At 32.5% G+C, this 13,657-nt stretch overlaps 1 protein-coding gene across 1 annotated transcript; it reads left to right on the plus strand.

The window, feature by feature from the left end:
- Window positions 1-6,488, plus strand: LOC110916635. Its single transcript, XM_022161342.2, has 2 exons — window positions 1-517; window positions 5,309-6,488. The coding sequence occupies exons 1-2, from the start codon at window positions 71-73 to the stop codon at window positions 6,374-6,376; spliced, it is 1,515 nt and encodes a 504-aa protein (XP_022017034.1). The 5' UTR covers window positions 1-70; the 3' UTR covers window positions 6,377-6,488.
- The last annotated feature ends 7,169 nt before the right edge of the window (window positions 6,489-13,657 follow it).

The following is a 13,657-nucleotide window of genomic DNA, read 5'->3' on the forward strand; positions in this document are numbered from 1 at the left end:
GGCCCTACCTGTTAGCCATCATTTGAAAATTATAGACAAGGCCTGGTGATAATATATACCGGACGGCCTAATGGCAAACAACAAGTGGTTAGCGACGGTAGCAAGCATATGGATCGAGTGCAGCTGCGGTGCCTCCAGCACCTTCGGAATATACTCAGCCACCCTCAAATCCAGTCAAGGTTATGATCAATCCACTCTAGACACCGTTTCGGTCTTCAAGGACATCGGCTCTAACATCGGAGTTTTATCCGGTCTACTCTACAGTGCGGTAACCTCATTATCTCGTTTCGGGTCTGGACTTTGGCTGGTCTACTTGGCCGGAGCGGTTCAGTTCTTTACCGGTTACTTCTTTATATGGTTGTCTGTGACCGGAGTCATTGACCGTCCCCACGTGCTGCTCATGTGCCTCTTCATGTTCATGGCTGCACACGCTCAGACTTTCTTCAGCACCCCCGATATTGTTGTTGCCGTTCGTAACTTCCCAGATTATAGTGGAACTAGCGTTGGCATTATGAAGGTAACTAATTCTTTCAATGTTATTTCGACCGGAATCTTTGTTCCGATCACTATTTTATAGTTATATATTCTTCTTTTCCTTTAATTGTAGTTAATATAACTATAGTAAATCATATATTCCAGAGTTGACTTCTTGTTAACTTATAACTTAAATAACTATTCTGGGATCTTTTAGATATCTTTCATTTATTAGAATAAACCTAATCCAATTCTTATTAGCTTATAAACTTAAATATCTATTAGTATATTCTCCTCTTGGTTGGCCAAAAACAATAATATAATTGTTTGACAATCGTTGCATTTAGTCTTAACATGTGCTAGCTAAAATAATTTACTTTAATAAATTATATTTTTATTTTTAATATAATAAATTATACGTATCTTTTTCTAGGAGTGTAATTTACGTCCAACCTTTTTTTATTTTTAATATAATAAATTATACGTATCTTTTTCTAGGAGTGTAATTTACGTCCAACCTTCCAAGTGATATCTCAAAATTTCAGCTTCCCTGCTTGAATATGAGAAATTTGGGCTTTGGTCCAAAATGTTATTCAAGCATTTTTTAAAATAATATTATCTATATATTATGGTTAAGTTATTGTACAAATAATAATCTTTAACATACAAAAATCTCTTAACATGAGAAATGAATGAGATAACTTTTTTTATGAATTTACTTTCCCATCTTATAAGCACGTATTTTAGTTTCACAATCCAAAAAAAAAAAAAATCATGATCTTAGAGAAGTGGAGTAATTATGTAATTTTCTAAAGTAACTATAATTACTCTACGAAATTGTAGAGTAATTATAATGACTTTACAGTAATTACTCTACTAGTAAAAAATCATGATTTTTTTTTACATTTTACAATTAAATATCATTATTAAGTAGATGACAAAAAATACAAAAAAAAAAAAGATTTCCTTCACTTCTCACGTTAAGGTCATTCTGTATGTTAAAACTCATTTGTATATAATCTTTACACAAAGTTTAATAGTGTCATTCTACTGATATGCGCCACCTAAGGTTTGCTAATGTGTGGTATCCACCCATTAAGTTTATTTATTTATTTATTTTGCTTTTAAAGATTTTATTTCCGGATAAATATAATTTGAGCCAAATTTACCCAATGCCGGGAATTGAACCCTGGTTTCTCTGAGCACAAAGCCTCTATCAGGGGTGGAATCAGAGGGGGTCAAAAGGGTCCGCTGACCCCCGAACATAGAAATTTGTAAAATTTTTATATACACAATCTGTGGTTTTTCTAGGAAAAAGCATGTTTTACACCCTCTAGTTGTAGCCGGTAGAAAAGAGAGTCTTATGATGACCCTCTAACAAAGAAGTTCTGGTTACGCCACTGGCCTCTACCACCCTACCAAAGTGATGATGACATCTACCTATTTACTTACATATCTTATGTGTGGAGTGGTGATGACATCTACATATTTACTTACATATCTTATGTGTGTGGGTGTGTGTGTGTGTCAAGATAATTCTCGCCGAACTCCGCTCTTCAAGCTCAGCTTCGGCAACAGCAACTCAAGAAAGCTATTAAGAAAGCCAACAATTCTATTCTATCCGGATCTTGATTCCGAATACCTTAGATCGAACATCACAAATATATATATATATATATATATATATATCATTAACTCACACATCAGGTATTAAAATGGAATCACCAAACTAAACCACACAACACGACAAGTGTACCGGTCGTAGTGTAATAAAGTCGATAAGACCGAGTATAAATCCATGGACACTGATATGCATCCCTCGTAATAAGTATGATTTCCTACTAAACTAACAACTAAAGAAAAAGCAGTAAACAAGTAATCAGAATGGTCAAGGAAAGAAGTAGGCTCGGAAAAACTATACGAAGAGTCTAAGAGAAACCAGATATGGAGGTAATAACTTTCTAGATCAGGATCCTAATGAGAAAGCTAACTATGATAGGGAAATTGATACTTGAAAGGCCACTTGGATCTAAATATACAACTAACTCAAGAATCACAAATGCATCCTAGATCTCCACCCAGTCTCACTAGGACAACTAAGCCAAACCTAAAAGTTGTGTGAAGCTCACTAAGTAAAAAATGGATCACCTCTCGGTCTCACTATGCACTAAATATTTACGCGCCCAAATTTAAGTTCTCATCTCGGTCTCACTAATCTCAAAAGATCTAATGATATCAAGGGGCGAATCTAGTCCTAAGGGTAAATGTTATGGAAAGCGGATAAAAAGGATGTCGGGAAGGAAATTCACTCTTGTGCAATTTCTAACCTATAAACCAACAAACCTTAATAACCCACAACCTAACATGCATTTTATAGATCCTAAGTCAACTCGACGAGTTAACTTATCAAATCAACAACATGAAGCTAACGATAAAAACATGGAATTTACAGCCTAAAAACACAAAGTCAATAAACCACGATCAAATGTGGATAGAAAAATATACATCAAACATAATCATGGTTACATGTTGCAACAAAAACCCAAAAAGACTCGATTTTTACATTAACGGTTACGAAAATAAGATCCAAAATCCCATAGTCAATCAACAAGACTTATTATTCATCCTAATCCAGACAATGATAGCTGATTAAGCCAATAATGGTTCCAAAATACATCACAAGATCAAACCTAGACAAATCTAACATAAACGAGTCTAAAAACTTGTGAAAACCTAAAATCGAAGTTGATAACCAACATATAATCACCGGTCTTTAATAATCCAAGCCAGATCCATGAAAAGTTCTTAAAAAATGCTCCAAATCGTCACCATAAGCATCCCTAAACCAGCCTCTTTTTAATGCAAAACACCTAAAATGCTTAAATAGGCACTGTTGTTACGGGGCCCTATAGAGGACCATGTTGGACTGTCTAAACGGTCCTCCTAGAGTTGGCTTAAGAAAAATGAGGCAGTAGGAGGACCGTGTTGGTAAACGTGTACAACGGAAAAAAAAAAAGAAAAAATGTGTACAACTAGAAAAAAAAAAGAAAAAACATTAAAAGAAATCAAATAAAGTCAAAATAAAAATAAACATAAAATAGTAAGACGTGTACAACGGAAAAAAAAGAAAAAATGTGAAAGTGGTAGATGAGATAAATGTTTTGTGGGATTCGAACTTGGATCTAATTGGTCTAGATATAGCGCATCAACCACTGCACAGACCATTTTTAGTAACTATTCAGAACTAACAAAGTTATATACAAAAAAAAAATGCTAGTAATTAAAAAAAAGTTACATCAATAAAAACCTGACATGTGGATTAATAGATGTTAGTTATGTTAAAAGCTCTTTCTTTTAACATATATAATAATAATAATAATAATAATAATAATTTATATTAAAGATAAGGATAAGTATTAGTTATATACTTGTATTAATTTATAAAAAAATAAAATAAAATATAAGTAAAATTTTAAGGATGAAGGAGAGAATGTCGCGTGGCATTAATCTGAATTCTTTATTAGAATTTAGATTAGATGCGGATGAAGATTTTGTGACATGTACAAGATAGAAATTCCGTACGAAGTGTAGGAGAGAATCATGATCACACATTTGTTTTTCTCAATTTAAGAAGGGAAGGGCATGATGGTTTTTTCTCTGTTTAACTAGTTTCCTCCTTGATTTTCAAACGGCTATAACTTTTTCATACGTTAATATTTAAAAAAAATACAACGTATTAACGAGCATTTCATTCTCTTTAATTCGAGCAGCCTATTGCTATAATATTTTTAAAAATAATTTACAGGACTTTGAACACCCATTACGTGATTTTGAATACCAGGTACATGACTACGTGATTGAATATCTATTACGTGATTACACATTCAACATAAATCATTACTCATTCAATGTAAATTCATTACGTGATTACACATTCAATATGATTTGTTATAAATAATGTTAATACAATTATGCTTATTACGTGATTACATATTCAATAATAAGAACTTGATTGTTGATGCTTTATTACGTGGTTAAATCTCTAATATACGACATTATGTTGTTATTATATGTTGGTTTGGTTAATGTTTTGTATATAATTTATTCTTAATACGTGATTATACCTGAAATATTAGGTATTCCATATGAAATATTATTACATGTTTTGTTTATACGTAATTACGTAATCACTCAGTAGGGTTTCACATAAATACTATAATGAAATCACGTAATTACGAGTATTTGAAATCATATAGTTATGTAATAATACATAGTCAACTATTGTTACGTAACTACGTAATCACTTAGTGGGTTTTCACATAAAATACTATAACGAAATCAAGTCATCATGTAATGGGTATTCAAAATTACGTAGTCACTTACTGGGTATTCAAAATCATGTAATCACGTAATGGGTGTTCAAAATCCTTCAAAATTTTTTAAGAAAAATATAGCAATAGGCTGCTCGAATTAAGGAGAATGAAATGCTCGTTAATACGGTGTAATTTTTATAAAAAAAAAATATTAACGTATGAAAAACTTATAGACGTTTGAAAATCAAGGAGGAAGTGGATTTATGAGTCAACAATATTGGATTTTCCTATTTTAACATTTTCCCCACTTGTTCGCTTATTTTTAGTTATGTGAATTCTATATTTGGAGATCACTTAATCTCAACCATTAATTTTGCAAATCAAGGGCCAAACTTCTCTCCTACACTTCGTACATTTTTTCCTCCTGTACAATAACCTTTCTCGTGACATGTATCATTGGGTCTTTAAATATGTGCATTCAACGTATTTTTACCATCATCGGTTTGTTTTCGAAATTACAGGGTTTCTTTGGGCTAAGCGGAGCAATACTAATTCAAATCTACTACACACTATTTGACAACAAACCAACCACCTACTTACTCATGCTAGCTGTATTTCCAACACTCGTGTCTCTCGCATGCATGTCTCTCGTTCACATAAACCCCTCAAACACAAGCAATGATAAACCTCATTTGAATCGCTTCTCATTGATAGCGCTCATAATCGCCACATATCTAATGATCGTACTCATCTTTCAAAACATCTTCACATTCCCATCATGGGCTTATATTCTCACAACAACAATTCTTTTGATTATGGCATTATCACCTCTTCAAGTAGCCCTCACAGCTCAAAGAAGCGAACAACGACCACCATCTCCTGCCATGACTCCACTAATCACGACTATAGAGGATCAAGAGGTGGAAATGAATTTGCTACAGGCAATGGGCACAATCAACTATTGGTTGTTGTTTCTTGCCATGGTTTGCACATCAGGGTCAGCGTTAGCAACAATCAACAACATAACTCAAATAGGCGAGTCGCTTGATTACTCTACACTTGAAATCAACACCATAGTTTCTTTATGGAGCATATGGAACTTTCTTGGTCGGTTTGTTGGTGGATTTGTGTCTGATTTATTCATACATAGATATGGTGTAGGAAGGCCATTATTTTTCAGCCTTACACAACTAACTATGGTCGTAGGCTATTTGATCATTGCTTTAAGTGGGAATTTGTACATTGGTTCAGTGATTGTGGGGGTTTGCTTCGGATCACAATGGTCTTTAATGCCTACAATCACTTTGGAGATATTTGGGGTGAAACATATGGGGACTATTTTCAACTCTATTGGTGCAGCTATCCCTATTGGTTCATATATATTTTCTGTGCAAGTGATTGGAAAAATCTATGATAAGGAAGCACAAGCAACAGGGGGGTTGTGCCACGGGCTTCATTGCTTTATGCTTTCATATTTTATATTTGTCGGGGTTTCTGTTTTTGGGGTTCTTTTTTCCTTCGTCTTGTTTCTTCGCACAAGAGGGTTCTATGCTTCAATTTTGCAAAAAAGACGGAAGCAGTTATATTAGTAGTGAAAAAGTTTTTTTTTTATTTTACTAATTCTGGACTATATATGATACATATGTCTTTACATTTTTTGTTTATAAGAATTCTGTAACAAGATAAGGTGCTTTCAAATTACATAAGTGTGAATGACATATTTATAAAGAAATCAGTAACGTGCTTGAGATGATATATATGTAAGGGTGTAATTATTGAACTTGGATGCTGAAAAGTGAAACTTAATGGGTTTCAGAACGATTTTTCAAGGAAAAATGGATCTTAGGAGGCCCTTGTGTCAAAATTCTTTAAAAAACACATATTTGTTGTAAACATAGTTTTGTAGTTTAAGCAACAATAAACTTGAATATAATTTTATCTTAAAACAATAAAATAAAAAAAAAGAAAATGTTATGTTTGTTTTTATCGTTAAGAATACTTGTTTTATAAAATAACAACAATTTTACCCAATAAATCTCACAAATGATAAATCTATTAGTGAGGTTTGGGGGGTGTGGGAGTGGGACGTTGTTGACACAAAGAATATTTGTTCTATGGAAAAAATCAAAAAATAATTGGGCTTTGTTAGAAGATTAGATTGTAAACCCATTAAAAAATATGCAAGACACAATTTAAGTCCAATTGTATAAAAGTCCAATTGTATGAAACCCTAAAAATTAATATTAGGACATATGAGGGGATGGTTCAGTTAAGGAAAGTATTGTGTGAAATGTATTGTCGTCTACAAATAAGGTTTGTTTAAAGACATCGCGTCTATAAAACGTTAGGAGACTAAGTATGCTTCATAAAAAAGGTTCAAAACTAATACCTACCTATCATCCAATATTCAACTCTCGAGGTTACAATAAAAGAGAAACTATTTTTTTTCACCAACACGTAACTCTTGTATAATTAGTAGGACATGTGCCTCATTTGTTACAACAAAAATTACATAGCTATATACATGAAGAATATTTGGTGAAGGATGAACACTTGAAGACCAACTAGTGAGAGGAGTACTCTCTACTCGTTTTCCACCACCATCACATCTATATTCGTTCCATAAGTTCAAACACTATAATTTTATCCAGTGTAACCTCGGGTGCGTGGCCATTTCCGGCAATATAGACTGTTTCAGCTGTTGTACCCTGCGATATAGACGCGTCGTCTTTAGTAGAGATGTGAAATTTGTTTTAAGGGAAGCATATGAACACGTGCCTCACTCGCAATCATCAACACTTGTTTGTTCTTTCTTGCAACCAAGGGTCGTACAAGAAGGTGCGGTCCAAGTTCTCGTTAAAGACAAAGCGAAGATCGTACAATAAGAAGTGGTTCAAGTTCTTGTCGAAGACAACAATTTGAATTGATTTATTTACCTATGTTGTATTTCATGTTTATTTTTCGTTTGGATTTTTACACGGTTTATGTAGTACAATTTCCCAAATGTTTAAAGAAGTTATCTTTATTATTTTTTATTATGTTTTGTTAATAGATTTGTGACCTGTGTCCTACAAGAAAGGGATCCATCCTCGATAGTATGAACTTTCACACGGCAACAAACGAACGATGTGCTAAATGCTTCTTCCAATGTTGCATCTCCGGACGAGTGGCGACATACATCCGTCTGGATTTCACCATTGTAGATGGTGTTAGAGAACATCAAGTAACTTTATTGAGAATGGAAGAAACTTGTTTACTTATAAGATTATATTTTTTAAAGCAACTAATAAATTCTATTTATTTGTTTAGTTGTCGTCTTTTTAAAGAGATTCAATGATAATTTAAATTGTTTAGTTGGCAATTCAATTTTCAAGTTTTCCATTTCGTATTTAAAAAATATCATGTTGCAAATAATTTATATTTTTTATTGACTTAGGCTAAAGGGTGCGAGATCATGATTGGGACATGATTTGCCACCTAGGAACATGAGTGAAAGGCTACACCATCAATTTCCCTGATCCACCATGGTTTTTATGGATTAAGTCATGACAACCGTGGTCCTCATTTCCATATTTCAAGAAATTTTTTCCTTTTTCTTTAAACAAAGATAAATAAAAATAAATAAAGGGACAGTGGTTTGGGTTATGACCACACCTTTATTGTAATAGTTTTAGATGATGGATTAAAGGTCGATTACATGACATTAATGTAGAAGATCATAATGATCATAAGAATCATCACCACAATACCTTTGAAATATCCAAAGCAAATAAAAAGTATTTCATTTCCCCTATCTTGTCTCCACGATGTCCAAGTGGATGAAATATTAAAATTAGTGGGATAATAATATATACTCCTATAATAAAGTTGACAAATATCATATATATTTAAAATTGAGTTCTAAATATCATATACTAGTATTAAGCCCCTGCATTTGTCATAAAACTGTGTTAAGTAGTAGTAATACTATACCATTGTCAGCGACCACAAACACCGGAAAAGCTCGTAAAAACAATATAAATAAAAACGGAAAAAAATAACGCCGAGCAAAAAACAGACGTAAAATCTTTGAATCACGCACGCTCGTTACTAAGAAATTAAACCGAAATGTAAAAGATAGAAAAAAATAACTAAGTCCATCCAGGACCCGCGTGTTGGACGAACTTGTCAAACGCAGAAAAATAGATGTGTCGCGACGGGCCAGTCAAACGGAAAAAAAAAAGAGTTGAGATTAAATTGTAAAAGATGAAAAACTTAGAACGAAATGAAAAACTTGGGAAAGATGAAAGTATGGTGGACTAAAATTGAAAATAAAAAAGAGTTGAGATTAAGGGCATGTTTGGGTAAGCTTTTTGAAACAACTTATTGACTTATTGGCTTTTTGAAAAGTCATAAGCTCTAAAATGATGTTTGGCAAAGAGGGTGTATGTGAGGGGGAAAAGCCAATAAGCCAATAAGTCACAAAATCCTGACTTTTCCAAGAAGTCAATAAGTCAATAAGTTGTTTCAATAAGCTTACCCAAACATGCCCTAAATTGTAAAAGATGAAAAACTTTGGGTTAAAAGTAAAAAAAAAAAAAAGGGTCTAAATTGCAAAATTGAAGTTATTTGTTAATTTTAGATAAAAATAAGTAATATCTATATATTGATTATTAATTAATATCAATTAAAAAAATTAGTTAAACAAATATAAATAAAATATATGAGGTTAAAGGAGAGAATGTTATGTGTCATTATTTGGAGTCTTTTATTATAAGTTAGATACCATAGTAGGTTAGAACCACGTGTAATACACGGGTTGAATAAATGTAATTTTATATACCAAATAATAAAAAAAAATATATATATATCTTCAAAAACTTCCTTTATAACACGAGTTGAGGAAATGTAATTTTATATACCAAATAATAAAACAATATATCATTAAAAATCTAGTTTATTACATGGGTTGAATAAATGTAATTTTTATATTAAATAATAAAAAAATTATATCTTTAAGAACCCCGTGTATTGTACGGGTTGAGTAAATTTAATTTTATATATTAAATAATAAAAAAGTTACGTTTTTAAGAATCTCATTTATTGTATAGGTTGAGTACATGTAATTGTATATACCAATCAATAAAAAGTTATATCTTTTTATATCTTTATAAACCCTGTGTATTATACGTATTGAATAAATCTAACTTTATATACCACATAATAAAAAAAAGTATATTTAAAAAAACCCGGTGTATTACATGAGTTACGTAGATGTAATTTTGCATAGTAAATAATAAAAATATTATATATTCAAAAAACTTCGTTTATTACACGAGTTGAATGAATCTAACAAAAAATTATATTTTAAAAAAAAACTAACGGATATACTCGATATATAATGGATAGGGTGATTGCGGTGATGGTTCTTATAAGTGTCACGTAAACATAGTGAATACCGTATTTGAGTTGAGAGTTGAACACAAAAATAAAAGTATAGAACCAATATACATTGATTAATGTTTCTATAAACATTTTTGAAATAGGTTCTTCCCATAACTACTTTAGTTTAATAAATAAACAAATCAGTTAAATTTTATAGTCATTTAAATTTAGTGTTTAATTTCAGGATAACTAATTATGAAATCTAATAAATATTTCAAAATACTATATTATCTCTTATACGAATTGTTTAAATTTGTATGAAATTTAATTTTATAATTATCTTTTAATTAGTATTAATTATTTCTATTATTAAGTAGGAGACTAAAAAATAGATGGCTCCAATGAATGACATGTGTCATCTCATTGGTTTCTTTTATTATATAGTATAGATTAGTAAAAAAATTATATATATATACACGGGATCAGGAGAAAACGCCCAAAAGTGTGAGAACGGTGAGAACGCATCCTGGCCCAACACGTGGCGCGGGACATGACTAGGGTCCGAGGGTTTTTTTTGTCTTTTCAATATTCTTCTCCTTTCCCGTTTTTCGCGTGTGACATCCTGCTTCATTTTTGGCGTGCAAGATAATTTTGGCGTTAACTAGAATCATTAATTACTTGGCGTGTTACTGTTTTTCCCAGATCTCTTCTCGTTGAATTAATTCTTTTTGTGTCACATAGTTATTTTTTTTGGCGTTATGGCGTTTTTCAGGTCATTTTTTGGCGTTCTGGGTCTTTTTGTTAATAATTGATTACCATAGATTAATATTTTATAAAATTACAATAATACGAAATTAAAATAAACTAATAGTCTTCCGTGGATGGGATTACATCAGAGATGTACCCATCGCTTTGTTCATCACTTTCTTCAGATTCATCATCAAATTTTAGATTGGCGTATAACGCCATTAGCTCGTCTCTTCTTTGCTGCAACCTATTCTTGAATATCATTGCAACCCTGGATTTTGGATCGTGCGAAGGTGCTGAATCACAGAGTTGTTCAATGAGAGATAGCCTCCCTGTCTTCAACATTTCCTCCATTGGCAATGAATATTGCACCCCGTGTTGATAAGTCACTTCAACCGTTCCTGCTTCTTCATGCATCACCCAACTGCTAAGTGTTGGTAGAGGAGTATCGTCAATATCATCATCTTCTGCTGGAAATTTTCTCTTAAATCTTTTTATTACAGTTCGGGTTCTTTCACAATCGTTGGCCATTGGAATCCCAAGTGCCAGGATATCCCTCTGAACCCCTTCATTCATACCAAGCATGGCTTTGATTGTCCTTAACTTCACCCTTCTCCTATCAGAGAACTTTATGATGAATCGTTTCTCTTTCCTTTCAAACCTCCATGCAATAGGTTTAGCCATTTTTTGAAGTTTTTGGCGTTTTGGACAATATGTGGCATTTTTAGTCAATGTTTTTGGCGTGTTTGAGGTTGTGTTCTCATGGTCTTCTTTTATATTGACTTTTTTTCCCACGCATGACAGGTAATTATGGCGTTTTGAAAAAGATAAATAAATTTAATTCCCCAAGTATTTGGCTTTCAATATGATAAATGTTAGTAATTATGTTTCTGTCGTTTCATTTTATTGTTTTTGCAGTTACCGTGTTTTGTTTTCAGATTCATCTGTTTTTATGGTGTAACACGTCTAATCTTGACGGCTGTAATTATGGCGTTTTGTTTTCCAATGGCGTTTAGATAACAATGGGACTTTTTTGTTTTATTTTCTTTGCACATTGTTTTAAGCTTTTTTAGATATATTATAATAGTACTTGTTCAAAGTAATTTTATTATAGTTTGGTAGTTTTTGGGGCGTTTTATGGCATGATAGCATTTTACAAGCATTTGCCCGTTTGGCGTTTTATTATTTTTTTTCATTATAGGATTAATGTACTTTGTTGTTTCTTAGCTGAAATTACATAACAAACAACAGATAAAGAAAATTAAAAAAAAAAACAAATAGAAGCAATTTATGTTCTAACTCTTCAGTGTCATCAGTCTCTTTCTTTTTTAGAAACTACAAGAACTGTCACAAATAAATGACGTTTTGGGTTTGGCGTGTTTTATTTTCTTTGTTCATGTGTTGAAGTGTCTTTGTGGATGTTGGAGACATAGATCGACCCCGTGTGGGTGGATGCTATCTGCCCGTCGTCTTCTTTATAATCATCGAGGCCAAAGTAGCATTTACACTGAGATAGGTCTCTTCTAATCATCCGAACCTTCTTCAAGAATAAAGAAGACAAAATGACATATGGGTGTCATCAGTCCCTATTTCTTGAATTTTGACCATCTCATGCAGCAAAATCTTACTCCACTCACCTAACAAATCATTCAGCGAAACTTTATGCAGAATATTACTGAGTATCAAAGAAAAGATGTATGCCATCATTGTATTTTTTAGCGATTTACAGTGAATTGTATTTTTTAGCAACCACTGTGTTTTTTTTTTGTGTTTTTTTGTGTGATAAACGGAATGTGGTGAGACGTTTCTATTTATAGGATTTTTTTTGGCGCGTAGTTTAGGCGGGATATTATTTTTATAACAAATAATGTAATTAACATTTATCCGGATGTAAGGCTTGGCGTTATATATTATTGCGTTTCACATTTTGTGGCGTTTTTGTAGCCTAAGAGCTTAAATAAAAACACAGAAAAAACTACGTAGTGATAAAATTGGCGTTTTGTATTTATTTGGCGTTTTATATTTCAACGGCGTTCTATGTGAGAAATGATGTTTTACCTTTTTTACCCTTAATGAAGCGCGTCCACGTAATAAAATTGATGTTATTTACGAAAACGCCACCGCGTCCATAGATTGTTTTGATCGGACAATCCATAACCGTTCTCACACTTTCCACCGTTTTCTCTAAATCCTGACCCTATATATATACATACATATATATATATATATAGGATTAGAACCCCACCCTATATATATATATATATATATACCCTATATATATATATATATATATATATATATATATATATATATATATATATATATATATATATGGAGCCGCTAGAATGAGAACCACCTCGAGTTGTAAGAACCGCGAGCACTACACCCCACGGAGCGCCGTTCGCCGCGATTTTTTTTTACAAGTAGATGTGTGCATTATAAACACGGCCGTAAAAAATCACGGCGAACGGCGCTCCGTGGGGTGTACTTTTTTACACCTCAAGTTTGGTGAAAAAAAAAAGAAAAAAGAAAAAAAATTAAAAAACACCAAACTTGAGGTGTAAAAAAGTACACCCCACGGAGCGCCGTTCGCCGTGATTTTTTACGGCCGTGTTTATAATGCACACATCTACTTGTAAAAAAAAAATCGCGGCGAACGGCGCTCCGTGGGGTGTAGTTCTCGCGGTTCTTACAACTCGGGGTGGTTCTCATTCTAGCAGCCCCCTATATATATATATATATATATATATATATATATA

Source organism: Helianthus annuus, chromosome 16, assembly GCF_002127325.2.
Source record: "Helianthus annuus cultivar XRQ/B chromosome 16, HanXRQr2.0-SUNRISE, whole genome shotgun sequence".
NCBI lineage: Eukaryota > Viridiplantae > Streptophyta > Magnoliopsida > Asterales > Asteraceae > Helianthus > Helianthus annuus.